Source organism: Falco peregrinus, chromosome 4 (assembly GCF_023634155.1).
Source record: "Falco peregrinus isolate bFalPer1 chromosome 4, bFalPer1.pri, whole genome shotgun sequence".
NCBI classification, from domain to species: Eukaryota; Metazoa; Chordata; class Aves; order Falconiformes; family Falconidae; genus Falco; species Falco peregrinus.
This window is the reverse complement of record NC_073724.1, coordinates 112,289,323-112,308,581: the sequence shown is the minus strand read 5'-3', so window position 1 is coordinate 112,308,581 and position 19,259 is coordinate 112,289,323. Positions and strand designations below refer to the sequence as shown.

The window sequence follows — 19,259 nt, the reverse complement described above, 5'->3', positions numbered from 1 at the left end:
ACAGCCCAGCGAAGGGCCACCAAGACGATGCGAGGACTGAAGAACCTGACACACAAAGAGAGGTCAACAAGGGAATGTGCTTGTGTAATGCACAGAAGAGAAGGCTCAGGGAGATCCCTGTCTTCTAATACAAAAAAAAAAAAAAATCTATAGAGAAAACGAAGGTGCTCTCTTTACCACCATGCATGGTGACAGGACAAGAAATCAAGGGCACAAGTGCCTTTGGGGAACTTTCATCTAGATATAAGAAAAATATTCTTCATCACAGAATAGGTAACCAGAGAAATGGTGTAATTTCTCTTGCTAATTCAGTTTACAAGTCCCTGGGTAACCTAACCTAAGGCTCTTGCAACAGAGGGTTGAACCATACGATCTCCAGAGGCCTCGTCCAACTTAAGACTTTCCTATAGACTGTAATTTTAACTCTGAAAATTGTATTTATGTTTTTACTGTACAGAATGCTTACTTTACCTCTCTCATCTCTGTAAACACAATTAAGTCTCCAAATTGTGGCTTCTTCCAGACTGTTAGAGAATATATTCCAGAAGCTTAAGAAAATACTCAAAGACAGTTTTTCAGAAGTTTAATCATGAAAGTGGGTAAACTTTCCCATCAGACCACTGGGCATATGTAATGAAGTGCAATGAAAATATCCTCTTATATATTTAACCTTCTTCATGAAATCACGGAATCATAGGATAGCTGAGACTAGAAAGCACCTCTATAGACTGACTGCTTCAATCTCCTGCTCAAGCAGGGTCTGCAACAGCAGGTGGCTCAGAACAGAGTCCAGCTGCACTTTGAATGTCTCCAAGGATGGAGACTCCACAGCCTCTCTGAGCTACCTGTCTCACCCTCCCAGAAAAAGTGGGGGGTTTTCTTACGTTCAGATGGAACCTCTGTATTCCAGCTTGTGTTGTCCTGTCACTAGGTGCCAATGAGAAGATTCTGGCTCTGTTTTCTTCACTCCTCCATCAGTTCCAGTTATCTCAGCCTCTCCTCATGTAAGAGATGCTCCATTTCTGGCCCTTTGTGCTCCAGTATGTCCATGTCTCTCTTGTACCAGGGAGCCAAGAACTGGGCACAGACCTCCAGATATATCTCACCAGTGCTGAGCAGAGGAGAGGGGTCACCTCCCTCAACCTACAGGCAATGCCCTGCCTAATGCAGCCCAGAAGGCTGTTGGCCCTCTTTGCTGCAAGGGCACATTGTTAGCTCATGGTCAGCTTGGTGTCCACCAGGACCTCCTGGTCAATTCTCTGCTGAGCTGCTTTCCAGCCAGCCAGTTCCTATCGTGTACTAGTACCTGGGGTTATTCCTCATCAGTGGCAGGATTTGGCAATTCCCTTTCATGATCTTCATGAGATTACTGTCCACCCAATCTTCCAGACTCTCAAGTTCCCTTAATGGCTGCACAACCAGCTAGTGTATCAACCATTCTTCCCAGTTTTGTATAATTTGCAAACCAGTATTTACCCCTGAGGTCATTTCTGACCATTTCACCATTTCTGACTGGCCTCCAGCTGGACTTTGTGCTACTGATCACAATCCTTTTAGCCCGGCAGTTCATGCAGTTTTCCACTCACTTCCCTGCCCATTCACCTACTCCACGCTTCATCAATTTATCTATGAGGATTTTATGAGAAACAGTGTCAAAAAACTTGTGAATTATGGTGCTCTTTTCCATTTTACATGTCTAAGTGCCTGATCACCTATTTTACTTTTAATTTGCCACATCTCATCTTTAAAACACTGCACAGCTAAACGCTGTTTCAAGATCCTTATTACAGTCAGCTCATACACACATTTAAACTGACATCTATTTATTTTCTATGAAGACAAGCATAAGCTGAAGCACCCTCTTGAATTGGAAAACATGAGAATAAGCACATAAGCCTCGGTCAAATAAAGGCGTATCAAAGCGGCCTCAGCAATGCATGATGTCCTCTCTCTGCAGCTGTGAACAAAAACAATTAAAATTGTTTTTAAAATGTGTTTTGGCAAATAATACTTGAACTTCCCCTTGCTCCTTTTAATCTGGGAGCCCTGAGAAACAATCCAGTGACTATTAACCGTATTGTGGCAAGAGCTGCATGCAGCCCCTTATTTTTCCCTAATTGCTCAAAAGCAAATTGTAAAGATTAGGCAAACCTGAAATATATATATATATATATATATATATATATATATATATATATATATATATATAAAAAAGGCTTTCTCTTAGCTCCTTTACCTTAAATAATGTTTTCCAAACAGGTAAATCACTAACTTGAAAAGTCTGTCATGAGAAAGGACATTAGACATGGTTAAAGAGAAGTTGACAAGTGCATTTGTCAGTAGTTCTTTCCGCATTTTGAAGAGTTAAATGAACCCTGTTTGCCACAGTCATTTGATTAAAATGCTACAGTACACAAATTAACTGTGGCAGACAGTGTAATGACATGAAGCTATGTTAATCTTATTCTAACCTCAAGCTATCTATACCTTTAAAAAGGAAAAGATTTTACAGGTAGGAACGTCTACACTAATCAGGTTATCTGCCAGCATCTGGCCATCCTCCAAAAACAACTCAAAATCAAAGGAATTCTGTTAAATTTAATAGAGCTCTGCAGATTTACACCCCTGGAGAAACCAAACTACGCTCTCAGCATTGGAAAGTTGGTAGATTTTCTCAGAGTTATTAATCCTATGTGAGCAAGTTTACAATGCCTATTTTTACTGTGGGTTTGTATGTATTTTCACAATCAGAGCACTGAGAATAGTATTTTATATGTAGAAAAAATTATGGAATACAGATTATTCTATATCTTGATGAAAAAACACCTTTCCATATTTTTTTTTCCTTTTTTTCCAAGCTAACTTGAAATACAAATGCAAATTATCACACAAGGAATTTGCAACAATCCCTGGAGGACTTTATGCTTATAAACCACCAAATTAATTGCACTCATCAGTAGCTGTAGCTCTACTATTTACCTCTATGATGAGAAAAAAAGATTAAAATTTTTAATAATCTTAATAATTTAACTATTTTATGTTTAATGCACTACTAGATTAAAACAGACTTGAAATGTATTTTATTTATCAGTTTTACATTGTGAACATGACTCTCAGTTGTTCTCTGTGCCTTGCTTTCATATGACCCCAAAGTGAGTGCACTAGTTACTATTACACCCAATTTATACTGGTTTAAAAATCTATTGGAGGCAATGAGCAGTTGAGGAATCTGTGCATAGGAGAGCACAACATGTAGCAAATGAAATCTATGTTATCAGCATCTGTTTCCATCTTAGAATACCCTGGATATTTAACATTACTGGTATCTCTTCCCAGACAAGAATCCTGGCCAGATCAAGAAACAGAACAAGCCTTGCTGAAATTTAATGGTGTTAAATACTACTGAAATATTGTAAAAACTCTTTTTAGACCTTGAGTTCCAGGGAGTTGGGATGAGTCAACAGCAATCTAGCAAGAAAATAGAAAGTTATTTCCTGAAAGTTTCCAGTTTTGTACATCTCTACCACAAGAACTGAGAAGACTCTTGATGTTCGGTCTTGATTACAGCACTGCCACGGAAGCGCTGATGCATACACCAGGATAACACTGCCGAATACCTATCATCAGAAAAAAAGGAGATGCAAGGGATGCCCAAGTTATGTACCCCCATGTGGTTCTGCAAATAAAGCTCCTTACAAGTTCCATGTGGAGATACTGCTTTCAAGCTGATGCACCACAGTAAACACCAGCTTCTGTGTTTGGCGCTGTAGCAGGTAGCCTGAACAGTGCCCAAGGTTTCAAAGATCTGTGCCACAGCGGGAAGAACAAAGTGAAACCTCATCTTTGTCTGATCTGGGGAACTAAAAAGCTCATTGAGGAGTTTGTTCAAATAAAGGGAAACTCCTTCAAAGAAGGCTTTCATCTCGGGGGAAAAATCCACGATATGAACCGAATATGGATTTGCAGATATCCTGGCAGGGACCCCAACCACTGCTGAGCCCCTGATCTGTTTCCGTGTCTCTGTCTGCCTGCCAGGGTGATCCAGCTGCACTGCGAACCCTGTGTCATCAGCCCGTCCTTGCTCCAGACTCAGATGAACCCTTACACATCAGAAAAACACATTAAAATCTTAGCATGTTTAGGAAAGCAGCAGAATTGGGGGGGGAAAAAAGAACTGAACTTTCCCTTCTGAAGCTGGGGGCAGCAAGAAGAAGAAAAGGTTTTCAGCTGTGAACCTCTGAAGCTCAGTAAGCTGTAGCTTGTCTGGTTTGACACAGAACTGATATAAACATTCTTAAAATGATTCATCCCAACATTAGAAAATCAAGGGGAGTGATGACAAACACAGACACGCTATATAAAGGTAGCCAAAAAATAGTAGCTAGACTTAGTCTGACTCACAGGAGGTGAACTCTGTTACACTGGCTACCCCTGCTTTAACTAATGAATCCCATAAGAAGCAAATTTCATAGGAAAAAAAAGTTAATCAGAGGAGTTACTCTTTTAAACACATTTCTGCCTCAAAGGCTAGGAGATTCTCTGAAATGGCTTTGTTTATTTTTCTGTTTCATGTTACTTTACACATCAGATACTGTCTAAAACTTTCCCCTGTTAGACTTTGTCTTACAGCTACCCTAACTTAACTGGCAGACATCAGCAGACATTATAACATCTCTGAACGTGGGGAAATCCTAACTGTGGAACACTATTTAAGTACCAAGGGTGTCTGAATGATGGAGAGACCACCATGTCTTGAATACCTATTGCTTCAGCCAGAGCCCTCCCGTTGTAGAGGTGACTCCTTGCAAGAAGCCTGGCTGCAGAAATACATCCCAAACACTTTTTCCCTTTCACTTTTCCATTCCCCTATACTCCTGGTTGTAAGACACCTGCAGTCTAGCTAAGTGGAAAAAACACACCATAACACTGTGGGGTGCTCAGGATGCATCACTGGTGAGCTGCAGTGTCAAGGTCCTTCTGGTCATCTGAGGTCTAACTTCTTCTGTAACACAAACCACAAACCCACACCCACCAACTGCTGTGAGTCTGTCGTTCAGCATTTGCTACTTCATTCCCTGAAGTCTCTGTTGTTAAATTACACTGTGTTCAGAACAACCTTTTTGTTTTTTAGGTCTCTATCTCAGGCTTTGAGTTCCTTGATTTCACTCTTGCACCACAAGACGACACAAGTCTTTACCGTAATAGGTATCTTAGGACTGCAAATAGACTAACAGACTTATAACTGTGAAATACATATAAAGTGGCAGAACAGATATAAATTGGGAAATAAATCAAATGAAATTATTTGTTTTCCAGTAATTCTGTAATAGCCCAGCTGCTCCTCTATTGCCGCTACAGATGCACTACAAAGACACACTCCTACAGCCTAGTCAGTATTTGACTCCAGCAAAACCAAGGCAAAAACTTGCTGACTACCCTTCCACTCCAGCAGACTCATTACATTTTCATATAATCACAGAACCACAGAATGCACAAGTTGGAAGGAACCTGTAAAGAACATCAAGTCCAATTCCCTGTAACAGTGAAAATTTTTCAATCCTAGCAATATTCAACCCATATAGTTTATGCATTTCAAATTGCTAGCTAGTGGAAAAAACAAACCACAACCTCACAGGATGCTCAGGACGCAAGGCTTTGTCCCTGAAAGAGTAAAAGCCAGAAGATCAATGTTTCTGCCCAAGGCTGCTTCTCCAAGTCCTCCAAGGGTATGCAGACACATGTTTAAAAGTTGTGCTTGGTTGGTTTTCTTTTGTTTGTTTGTTTGTTTGTTTTTCATTTTGACATTCTCCTGCACTTCCTAGACATTTCTCCAACCTGACCTAGCAGCTACCCTAGAAGCAACACCTCTGATGTGAGAAAACTCACGTCTCTGCTAAAGTCACTAGATGCTTGTTATATATTGTAAATTTACTTTCATAACATCAGAAAAAGATACTGCTCGTGAGAGGGATCTTCTGTTTAAAGTATCTGCTGAAGGACAACTCAGGATCTAGTGAACTTGAATGTAACAATTTCTGCGTTACCTTGATCCAAGGGTCAGATTTGTAAGTTTAAATTAAAGTCAAGGTTTATTTAGGGTTTTTATACAGACTCCAAAACCCTTAACCCCAAAAACCAAACAAACAAATGCAAGGAAGTACTAAAGCCATCTGACATATTAATCTATTCTATTTTTGTTTTACTTGAATTCTTTGTCAAACAGCTGCTAGATTTTCTACTTCTATGAAGAACAAGCAAGCTCTAGGGATTTTAGTTTGCCAGCAAGATACTTCACAATATCTGCATTTCCCTAAATGCTCTGTAAATCATCTCATAAAGACAAGTTTCATAACCATTTGTACAAGATATTTAAAAAAAAACTTATTAAAATGTCATCGTGTTAGATTTTGGTTTTATTGTATTTATCTGTCAGTATGAACTCTCTTGATGTCCTTACATACTTCTTACTCAGGCAAACTTCCAACAACTTTTCAATTATTTTTTTTAATGAATTATTTCAGAATTTGGCTCCTAGGCTTTTCCTGTTGTGGATAGTTTATTTCTCAAATTTACAGCACAGGACATGCGTTTCTCCATCATCTCCAGTTTTGCTCCTTGTACAAAAGTACATTGCTTAAAAGAAGCTTAGAGTTAAAACTTCGCTGCTAGACTGTTGACACCATCACTGATTTTAAATAAACTCTGGATTATCCAGGGATAAAGACAACCTTGGCTCTACAAACCACTGGTTTTCTCTCACAAATCAGTGTGTTACTTGTGACATTGTTTAGACTCATGTATTATTTGCTGAGACCTTTTTGACAAGGCATCACGGCCACAAATGTAAATGTATAGATCAGGTTCATCATCTTTTTAATCCCATCATGCCTAAATCCAGACACCAAATGGACTTAAAGAGAGGTGAGGAGGTAACAAGGAAAACTCAATCTATAAAAAAACAAATCAAAACAAAACAAAAATCTTAAAGGTAGAAAATCTATGAATAAGCAATAGCTCTGAGACATTTAGGTACAGTACTATAACCAGTCATCTACATCACAGAATCACAGAACCACTGAATGCTTTGGGTTGGAAGGGACCTCAAAGATCATCTAGTCCCAACTCCCTCCTCCCCAGCACCTACAGCATCCAAGGGGGGATTCCCAGGGACTAATTCTAGCACCTTCTCTAGTCAATGGAATAATGTGGTTCACAGGATTTAAGTTTGGCTCCTGCCCTGAATGTCTCTTGGAAAAGTCTCTTACCCTCATACTACAGCAGTACTGAGTAGCCAAAAGCACTTCCCTTCGTCTGCTTTGCGTGCCACGAGTGCCCGTCTAGAGGAGGTTTTGTCTCAATGTCTGCATATAATGCATAAAACTCTGATATCTCATGTTTTGGGTATTAAAGTAATACTTTGGGTACCTTGTTACAGTGAAGTGTCAAAATACCTGACAAGATAATTTATTATACATACACAATTGTCAGAAATGAAAGAGGGCAATCATTTGACTCCAAATATTTTAGCTGGGGAAAAAAAATAAATTACTATTCAAAACAGCAGATCTACGCTGTTGGGTAAAACAAAACTTAATGAAGCCTTTCCATCAGCACTTCAACTTCAGCAAAAAGGATACTGCACTGACTCATTCAACAACCACAGCACCTACTGGGCTCTCCTCAGTAGCCACCACTGTAAAAAACAGCAGGAATGAAGCTTTGATGAAAGACTTGGTTCACTACTACATGTACCATCAGGATTAAGTTTTCTTTTCCCCTTAGAAGTGGTATTTCTAGTTTAGAGATGGCCCTCACCGAAAGAAGGGTTTTGAACAGTTTGAACTCTTCCATGCATGCACCAGAAAGAAGGATTTTAAACTTTAAGCTATTCAGGCAGCAGTTTAAGTAAGCTCTGATTCACGCCACAACGGCAGAACGGTAGCTCCTATCATTGTGCAACACAGACTTGATCTTCAAAGGGAAATGGAGGTGTGACAGCAGCCAGTGACAACGAAAACTGTCCAGGATTTGGGATAACAGATCATTTGATCCTGTACATGTGTTTGGTTGTTGAAGAGTATAAGTTTCACCAAACCTCAGATCTGAGCCATCTCCAAATTTAGAAGAATTCACCTCTTGGTTTTGTCCTTATTTCCAGGTCTGTCACAATCTAATTTCCACATGAAGTGATATAATTTTTTCCTACCTTCTTTCGCCACCAGCAAATCAACACTACTAAAACAACAACATTACCAAGGTTTATGAGGTGCTGGGAGTAGACACCAATCTCTTGGTAGCCAAGCTGCCTAAACTGCAGCCCACGAGAGTTTGTGGCTTGCATTGACTCTGTAGTAGATTCAGCAAAGGCTGCATGAAAGGACCCAGCACATCTGAAGCACTTAACATCTGCAAAACACAAGGCTACTTCCATGAGGCTTACTGCCAAACACTGCATGCCAATGCAAGAAATTCCAAAAACATAGCAGAAAAAGTGACTTCTCTGGTAAGACACTAACATGTTTTCTAAATAGGAAACTACTTCTGAAGTCATTAATTAGCGAAAAAAATGAAGCATGCAGCCGTAAATGGTCAATACTATGGCTTCACGCTGCTGCAAATAATCGGTAGTGTGGTTAAATGTCTGGAAGGAGAGGGAACTCAACACCACATGGAAAATGTAACATGGACATGGAAAGAAAACCAATGCTATAGTAAGCTGGAAGCCTTAGTCTCTTCTTGTTCATACAGGTTAAAACAAAGAGCAACCAGAATGAAGTCAGAAGAAACAAACACTTTCCAAAATGTTAAAAAAGAAAAAAAAAGAAAAGAAAAAAGATGAAGGACCATCCTTTCTACTAGAAATCTGTACTATTGCTAAAGCTTGTTTTCTTTTCCAAGGGCTTTAAAGATTGTTATAGACAATGACATTTAAACTGCATTCCACAGCAGATGAGATCCATACTTTCTTCCACAAAAGTGTGAAGAAATGTCAGTCTTGGGAAGCATAGCACTAAAGAGAAAATTCCTGATGTTTCTTTGGATGGTCTGAACTCCAGACCATACTATACACTCGGTCTGAAAGACATATCACCTTTAAAAAGGGCATCAAGTAGAAACACACAAAAATAGTTTGTCCCTTTACAAACCCTTAACTAAAATATTTTTTTACAGAAAATAAAATATCTTGGAGCTGACTGTATTCTGCTCAGATTCAATCCTAAGATGCAAAAATGTCCTATCTAAAGTAAGTAAATTGGACACAAGGGCATACAGGACTGAAAATGTTACTCACCGTTTTACACAGCATAGTAACAGTTGTGTACAGTTGTGTATCGAAACCAGTGAAAGAAGCATGGTAAAACATGTTAAAAAGAAAGCATTTTGTTAAAGTAAAATCAAAGTTAACGGAGCAATGAAGACTATATGAAGCAAGTAGCCCACTATGAACTACCTAGAACTGGCCAGCTGGTCAGTTGCAGGAATCTCAGGTGTTGGGTCATCCCTTCATCACCATTCCCAGCCTTCCCAATGGATAACAAGTCAAGGAATCACAGAAGTGCATACAAAGTGAATAAAAAAAAGCGGGGGAAAAAATTAATAAAAAAGTGGAAGCATGCTTCAAAAATGGAGTTAAAACCATGCCAGCTTCCACATAGATCATGAGGGAAAATTGGGATCTCTGAGTGCCTGAACTTCAGAGTGTACAAGTGACACTGCCAGCAGGCTGAGGGAGGCGATCCTTCATCTCTACTTAGCACTGGTGAGGCCACGCTTGGAGCACCTGTGTCCAGTGGAATCCTCACTCCTAGAGAGACATGAACATAGTGGACAGAGTCCAACCAAGGGCCATGATGATGATTAAGGGTCTTGAACGTGTCTTTATGAGGAAAGGCTGAGAGAACTGGGACTGTTCAGCCTGGAGAAGAGAAGGCTCAGGGGGATCTTGTCAATGTCTATAAATACCTGAAGGGAGGGTTCAAAAACGATGGACCCAGGCTCTTTTCAGTGGTGCTCAGTGACATGACAAGAGGCAATGGGCACAAAGTGAAACACATGAGGATCCCTCTGAACATCAGAAAATGCTTTTTTACTGTGAGGGTGACTGAGCACTGAAAGAAGTTGCCCAAGGAGGATGTGGAGTCTCCATCCTTGGAGATATTCAGAAGTCATCTGGACATGGTCCTCAGTAACAACTGAGTCTAGGAGGCCCTGTCTGAGCAAGGGGGTTGGACTGGGTGCTCTCTAGGGGTCCCTTTCAATTTCAACCAATCTGTGATTCTGTGACAGTAGAGCCAGGTCACAGCTTAGCAAAGAAACCAGACTAGCAGTTCTGAGTTCAGAGAAACATGGATTTTGCTTCTCCAAATTACCGTGTGCATTTTGCACCAATGACTTCTGCTCATTCCTTCCATCAGCAGGGGGGGAAGAACATTTTCAAATGACAAAAAGAAAAAGAAAATAAACGGCACTGCACACATTTCTGAACAATGCCTACCTCTTTATGTTCACTTGGTTACGACTCAGAGCTCCCTCTGGCTCCAAGCGAAACACACGGGAGCTTTGCCAGAGTGTAATGGGAGTTGGTTCAGGCCCTTTACACAGCCTCCCAATGTTCTCCTCCACCCTGGTGTTATGTAAGAAACTGAACTAAACTGTAAATATTACACAACCTCAAACAGGGAAGGGACTAGTAAAATATCTGCATGACTCCTTCACGCTGACTCACCCTTTCCTTTCCACTTTTGCTTATAGTCCTCACTTAGAGTACAAAGATATGCCTGAACTGGACATTTCTTGTCTTTTAAGCATACTCCAGGTACAGTGAGATGCTACATCAGCTTAAACAGGCCATGACACAGCGCCTGGGGACAGGCTTTTCAGTAGGGCCTGTTACGACAGGACAAGAGGTAATGGGTTTGAACTAAAAAAGGGTCCATTTGGACTAGATAGAAGGAAGAAATGTTTTACACTGAGAGTCATGAAACGCTGGCGCAGGTTGCCCAGAGAGGTGGCGGATGCCCCATCCCTGGAAACATTCAAGGTGAGGTTGGATGGGGCTCTAAGCAACCTGGTCTGGTTGAAGATGTCCCTGCTCATTGCAGGGGGATTAGACTAGATGACCTTTAAAGGTGGCTTCCTACCCAAACCATTCTATGACTCCAAGCAGGACAACAGCGCCAGAAGGCGGCTGTGGTTTTTCCCCTAGCTCTGCTGTAGTCACCACTGCACTGCGCTTCCCGTATCTGAAGCCCCACGTGCCTCTCATGCAGCTCTCACTGTGGCTCTAAGCCCCACTCTCCTACAACAGCCTAGAAAAATAATCCAGAGATTGTCATCATCCAACAAAACAAACAGCAGTAGTGTTCCAGATCGTTTGCTAACTACAAGTAGGTCAGATGGGAGCCGAACAAATACTGAGTTAAGCTATTGCCTACACACTCTATAAGCACAGTCCCATGTTTGGCATCATATTGAACAACAAAAAAGAAAAGCTTTCTAAGCAGGACAGGAGCCCAAGGCATATTGTATGACCTAGAAAGACGTGTGGAAATGACTGGCCCCTGCTTAGGCTGGGCAAAAAGACTCATAAACTTTAGACATTTCAACTCCTCATTATGCTGTAAAACAGCCATTTACCCAATAACAGCATTTCTCCAGCATAGCTGATGTTCTACTTAAGTTTGTTTGTGGCAATAAAAATGAAGCTCTGAAACTCAGTGGTAATTTCATATCTTGTAACAGTTAAAATATATATGCAGTCTTGAAGGATATGCTGTTATGCCAAAGGATATCACTGTATTTTAAAGTATGATGCATTGAGTATGAACAGAAATTGCCTGGTCTAGTATTACATACTTAAAATATAATGTCTTGTGCATGAGTGAACGTTGCTAGTTCTAATGTTACATATTTAATACGTGACTGTAAAAATTACACAAACTGTAATTTATCAACTAGACTTATGTATCGGAGATATACTGCACATTATCTGAATATAAATGAGCTACTTAAATTCACTAAGAAAACTCAGACTCACAACAACAGATATATTTTCCATAGCTCCAAGATCTAGGAGGTTTTATACAAAAATAATTTTTCATAGCATGCATTATTATAGTATGCCATTTTAAATATTAGATTAAATCCTCAACTCATGCAAAGAATCTGACTTCAATAAAACAACTTATTCAACTTAATCCTATGATCTAACTTAGTAGGTCCATGTCAGCAGTTTCTTTTCTGATAAAACCTCTCCTCATAACAAGTAAGTTTTGCCACAGAAGATTACTGAACCTGGCCTAATATTCTTTGATGGCATTATTTCTGGAAAACAAAATCACACAATCCATGCTTTTAGCAGTGTTATGATATAAGAGTAAATCTTTTTACAGTCCCATAGTTTCCAAACTGTGAAATTAATACTAATTGATCAAATTATTACCATTATTTTAATTTCCACTGAGTTGAACAGTCAAATTAAAAACATGATGTTTTGAGATTAATGTTTAAATAAAATGTGTCCACTGGTATTGAACGGGGCTAACTTTATCAAATATAGCTATGCTAGGGCCAAATGAATGTAAAGAGCAATCGGAGACTTACACTAAGTTCTTTAAATTTATCCTCTGATCACTAAACTAATAAAAAATGTAAATAATACTGACTGAATCATTCTGCTCAAAAAAACAGCTAGCATTCCATCATACTCAATGCACACTATCTTTCAGCATTGCACACCTTGTTATCTTTATGCACTATACAGTGGGAAGGCTTAAAATTTGCCCTCTGGAGTTATCAGCAGATAAAAACCACACGCCTCTGCTTTCTACCGGTAAGGCGAACAGCCAGGAAAACTGCAAAAATCAGGCTATGCAAGTGCCAATGTTGCTTCACCAAGCTATCCAGAGGCAGTTTCCCTTAAGTGAGATTCAATCCCAGATGTATAGCACAAAATTTATTTTGGGTGGAACTTAGTGCGGGTTCCCCCATGACAGCAACTGCCTCCTGGCTTGGCACATAGGTAAAGAAACTAAAAAAAAACCAACCAAACCACAAAAAACAAAGCAAACCAAAACACCCCACAAAACCAAAGAACTGGAAGTGGACAGGACCTGCTTGTGCCCTCTGAATTTCACATATTATCTCAGGTAAAATGTCTCAGCCGTTCCATAGCACTAAGTACAATTCAGTGGGCATCAGATAGCAGTCATCTGTCCAGATATCAGTTATCAGTCCAAAGAAAAAAATCAACTGTGAGCATTTATCTCCATGGTCTTCTTGCAGAAGAATATCCATTTCAGGCAATCATAAAGCCTTTATTCCCTTTGGAAGGAAAAGGCTGCCACTAATACTTAACCTTAGATTCTGCTTTTTGTAACAGCACAGCCAGTGCAGCACAGTGATTTTTTTTTGGTAGCATCTCCCAGGCATTTGCACTGCTCACTCCTGGAGGACTTCAGGTCTGTTCATATACAATTTCATTGTATTCCAGTCTGTCTCCAGGGGGTCCAGTTCCCATTCTAGATCAATTAAGCTGAGTAAGTAATAATCCCAATGTTGTATGACTTCACTGGTATATCACTTTCATCAATATATCTCTTAATACAAAAATAAAGCAGAACACTTAGAAATTTCTTTTTTAATCTTGATGTTTTTCTAACTTTGGAAAAGAGAGTTGCAGGAATATCTCTTCATTGAACAGGAAAGACAACAGAAAATTCACTGCAATTTGTGCTCATTCTGTCTTAAGGTCTATAAAAATGGCTGAAACCTCTGTAACGAAACAATGATCAAAATCACATGGGCTTTATTTATTTATTTATTATTGCTTTTCAATTACGGAAGACTTTCAAAAAAATTCCCATTATCATTCTTTCAACAGTGGAGAAAATTAAGTATGTATTGAGTACTGTCATACATAATAATCATCCCATTTTGAATTCACTGGTACCCTCATGAATGAAAACATAAGCTCTTCTGGAAGGAATTTTCACCTTGAAGGAAATAAAGACCATTTGCTTACCAAATATAAATAAAAGGAAAAGTATGGAAAAAAACTGTATTTCTTACCATTGTAAGGGTGAATGGATGGCTTTCCAGTGCAGACACTCTTGGACAATGTAGAATAACATACTGAAACAAAATCAGCCAGAGAAAATAAAATGATAGAAGAAATATGTTCAAAACATTCAGCGACAGGTTAGTACCTACAGAGTGAAAGTCATCCTCATAGACAACGCTACGCAAAGAGCAGTAATTTTTTAGGGGCACATTAACTCACCTGACCAGGCCTTGCTTTAAAGTTGTCTTTTATCATCCTTACTTCAAGGACGTTGGAGGGATGGCTAAACACTGACGTTATTGTGACTGGTTTATTGCTGCGGATGTAGCGGTACAGCCTCTCCACACAGTACAAGCACAGAGGTCCAGAAATCCAAAACCAGGTCTATGGGGGAACAAAAATATGTTACCTCAAGGACTTTTCATTTTATGTTTTCTAATTTCAAAACTACATGAGTGCTTGCAGGACCTAATTTCACATCTATTGTGGAACAGCATTTTGGTCACAAGTAACCTCTGTATCTCTCTACATGCAGAAATCCACGCGCATTATGGAGGCTTAATCAGTCCAACCAGCGGCAGCATCCACAAGCACAAACAATTTCAATCATAAACCTCATCAGGAACAAAATGCTAATGACCTCATTTGCAACCATGTTACTCTGGTTTTATGTAGTTAGACTGCAACTGGTTTCAGCAGTGATTGACACAGTACGTACACTGTTTCAAAATCTAACAGACCAGAGTACTGTAAAACTGGTTAACCTTTATGGAAAAACACTGTCTGACTTGCAATATTGTTTGACTATTAACTTTTTCTAATCACCTTGGGTACAAGCAAAAACCTAGGAAAGAAGCATTCTTGTGCTGTAGAATTTATGCTTATACTAAACTACTGTAAAATCATAGAAAAGGGAGAGAAACGGGCACTTTTGAATCACCACTCGTTTGCCCCTGTGGAAGATGTGTACGCTAGGCAAATAATGCCCTGGAAATAACCGTTTCTCTGCACTGATTATAGGGGGAGCCCTGGGTGACTACCTCAGAGAGAGACATTTGCAGCTGCTCAGCTAAATCCCATCCTGACCCTACGACTCAATTACTGACAGCTTATGGCAGAGCTAACTACTAATTCCACATGTGCTCAGTCATTCAAGCCACAGCACTGAAGTGCCCTCGACCCGCATCCATCTTCCTTCCCCCGTGTTTGAAGTTACACATCAGGATCTCTTTCAACTAGCAGATTATTTAATTTCCTCAAGCACCTCTGGTGTTACAAACTTCAGTAGCTCACAAGACCTAAGGCCTCATTTTTTTTTACTATTTTTTTTTTAGACTTGGTATAGCTAAGTGCATAAAACACTTCCGAATCCAAAAAAGTTCTAAATAATGTTACAAGCTGCCAGGAGAACACTGAGTGGCCGTTTCTTTCCATGGCTCTTCTTTTCCTCTGAAAAGCTCTGAAGTCCCTAAGAAGGCTGTTTGATGTCCTGTGGGTAATATGGGGCCAGATATAAATTGATGCTTGTAATGCAGCAGTATTACTAAAAAACCAAATCCAAATAATTTCTTGGAGGAATTGAATGTAGAATTGACTGTTTCTTATTATGATTACATAATCCATAGAAAATGGGTTCCCACTGCAGCTAGTAAGGGACATATGTGTTCTACAGAAAACAATGATAATAGTAAAGAAAAACTCCTGTGAGGTCTGTTATGGGACCACCTTGAATGGTGGGCCTTGGACTTGTGAACTCTCTATTCCCAAACTTCCTCAGGCTACTTGCCAATACAGCCCAGCTCATCTTTTCTCAAAAGAAAAGAGAAAATTTGGATGAAGAAAAATCTGCTGCCACATAACATAAAGAAACAAAAGGAAAAGGCAAAACAGAAAAAGGCTTTTCCGTCCCCACTGTCATTATACCCATTTACCCATGCCACATATAAAACAAGCCTGTCTGCAAACAACAGGCTATACAAAGCCAAACCACAACCAACTGCAACCCAGAAATGACTTGCATCCTCACGGTAAAAAAAAAGAACAAATGAAGTTTGATTATTTCAATTAACTACCGCCTCACAATGCTTACAAAGGGGACTTTATGAATATGTTATATAAATGTTTGCTCTGAAGTGCTATGCTGTAATTTAAAGTCACATTTATAGCAAGACCAATACATCTCTTATCATGTTGAACAAAAAAGAACATTACAGCCAACCTCTTGACGCTTTTCCACCCTATTCTATGCACCACATTGTAATGCAGTTCAAGGTTTAATACAGATTGTTTTTTTCCCCACCAAATCTCTGAATGCCTGAAAAGGTTTTAATAATATTTTCCATTATTAAAACATCTGGTCTGGAAAAGCAATAATTAGTGGTTATGGCTGACTGAAAGACTTGGCATGGCTTGTAATACCTGAAACGTCGGATCATACAGACCTCTGGGAAGTGTGACTGGAACTTGGGTTCCTCAGAACAAATTCCCATAAAGTTATTTTGTACAAAGGGTTCTGGTACTGGTAAGTCCTCTGGGAAAGGCTCAGTAGTATAGTCAGGAAATGGCTCTTCAAAAGCCTTTGGCACCGTCATACTCTGTCGGAGTGTTTTGTTAGGATTAAAGCAACCAGGAGGGTGTTCCTCTAAGTTGGTCTGGTACTTGAGCACTCCCCTACAGGAAAATAAAAACAGCAAAGACACTGAAATAACAGTCAAAACTAAGCAACTTATCTTAATTCGGGGAGGGTTTTAGAAAGTGGTCACAAGGCTCATCTTCCGTAAGAATTCTATTACATTTGTTTTCAAGACTTTCAATGAGATCGAAGCTTTGCAACATTAGAGCCCTCTGTTACTAGAGGCAAGGTTTAACTTTTCCAGCTCACTTGGCACTCCCCCACTGAACAGCCTCAAGCTTAATACTGCTTGAAAGGGGGAAGATATTGTGGAAGCCTTGAAAGAAAAGTAAATAATCACATTTCCAGTTCAATCACACCCAGGTTGTTTTCCTGGTCTTCCCTACAGTCAGCAAGCCCTGTTTTTTAAGGCAACCTGTATCACAAGTGGCCTAAGCTGCCAATTCACAAACTGCAGGAATGCTCCTGCTACTTGGTGTTTATTAGGTTTGCACACAACAGTGTAACTTGCTCCTTTGAGTATCATTTTTCTCAAATAGAAGCCAAGAAGAAAGTCCTGCATGGTAGGTAAGGAACCTTTCTTGCATATTATTTTGTGGGGTCTGTGCTCGTGTTTTAAGCTAAAGTTAAATTTATAGTAAAATGAAGTGAGAACTTTGCAGCTGCAGCTAGAAACAATAAAGAAAGCAATGGAAACAGGAGATGTTTTGAGGTATCTCAAACATGAACAAATCACTGAAAATGAGGAAGAAACAATAATGCTAGCAATGAAAATCCTCAGAAGTACTACTTGCCTCCAAATCTGGATTAGATGACAGTAAAACCACAAGAAGGAATATTTTGGGAAAGAAAAAAAAAAAAAAAAGGGCTAAATGACAGCTGTATAGGAGGTGCTGGCTGGAAAATAATGCACACTGACACAATGTCTGGTGAGACGTGCCCTCTGAGCACGGTGAGGCCATGTGGTGAAGGTTCATCAAGTATGCAATCAAATATAAGGACATATGCCCCCCCCCCCTCCTCAATGTACACACACAGCAGCAGCGGCGACAGAGTTTAACTCACAAAAAGAAAGCAAAGTACGACATCTGCAATACTCCCAACTTAAATGGGCTCCAACAGGCTACTGGCAATCTTCCCTACTGAAATGCAGTCCTGACAGCTAGTAACATGCTTCCCGCATGGTCCAGTGAATAATGTACAGCTTGGAAGCTAAACCCGCTCACTCTGAAGTCCACGTTCAGCCCTGGGAGAATCACTTGGGAGGTGTCTGTGCACCTCCACCCATGCTTCTGTCTGCATTTATTGTCTGATCATGCAGATCACCTGCATCTGGCATCCCTGTTGGTCGCTGCATATCTACAAAGTGACAGACACCCCTAGTATTAGGCTAGTTCCCTGCTCCACAAATGATATAGTGCCTCATGGATTTAGTTGGAAGTCACAGCACATGCGATATTTTCCCAATCAACCTTGTATGCATGCCTGCCAGCTGCTCCCACAGCTACTCTGCTCTCACAACATCCCAAAAGAGGATTCAAAGTTTTCCTTGAGACATGAATAGCTGAACTGCAAACATGAGCATTCTCTCCAGTGATATCTATTTTGTTTAAACTATTACAAACATGCTAACTGAGCAGCAAACTGGAATGACAAACCTGCCTGTTAACAGCAGCTGCAATGATTCCCCTTTCTGAGGCTGTCAAGGAAAGGCAAGTTGTCTTACACACCCAAGACCGGCTCCCATAAAGGTTGAGTTCTGCATAACTCTTAAGGAGCCTAAGATATATCTTCATATATTTATTTGGTGCAACACTTGTATACCTAAAACTCAGTGTGGATGTCAATAAGCAGGAGACAGACATCTTTAGCAAACAAAAATTGGAGAGACAAAAAGGATAAGTCATGTGAAAGTGTCCTAGGAGCTGAGCAACACAGCATGCAAGACTCGCATGGGCATACGTCAACGTGTGCCCCAATTTTCCATCCCCAAAACAGAGACAAAATTCACATCTGGCTGGAGTTGGAAATGATATATCACTATTTCTTCATATTTTTCTGATGATAAGCTAGAGGCCAATGGTTCTAAGTATTCTTACGGGGAACTGCACTGCTCCTATCTTCTCATCTGTTTTCTGCTGCTCAGCTCAAGGTGAGTTGCTTGAAGGGTCTGCTAAAGGTCAGTGTGGGTGGAATCACAAGAATTTTCAGCCTTTGGAAGATAAGTCTTTGGATAACTCTAGTGACAGCACAAAGGTCTTATTCTTAGCTCCTGTGAACGAACATAACCCATTTAACTCCACATTAATATCAAATTCAGATCCACTGAGGATCTGGCTCCAAATGTTTTGTACATTTTATAGATCTTTACATTGGTACTAGAAACATCAAGCTTCTATTTTACGTAAACAATTTTATGTTGTTGCTATTACTGGCTTAAAATACAGATAAATTAATGTAGATATGCACCAAGCCTTAAGCCACTAAAATATTTGAAAGTCACATTGCAAGAAGTACGAGAGCAATGAAAGTCTTTAAGGATAATTCCCTGATAGATTCTCCTCT

General features: G+C 39.8%; 1 protein-coding gene across 2 annotated transcripts in view; it reads right to left on the bottom strand.

The window, feature by feature from the left end:
• The window catches only part of NOX4 (NADPH oxidase 4), a 117,543-nt gene that overhangs the window by 72,374 nt on the left and 25,910 nt on the right, over positions 1-19,259 (bottom strand). For both annotated transcript variants that reach the window (XM_055802706.1, XM_055802707.1), the window contains exons 9-11: positions 16,504-16,732; positions 14,282-14,446; positions 14,071-14,133 (exon numbers count right to left, since the gene is read on the bottom strand). In XM_055802706.1, coding sequence (XP_055658681.1) covers positions 14,071-14,133; positions 14,282-14,446; positions 16,504-16,732 — 457 coding nt within the window. The remainder of the gene's footprint in view (positions 1-14,070; positions 14,134-14,281; positions 14,447-16,503; positions 16,733-19,259) is intronic.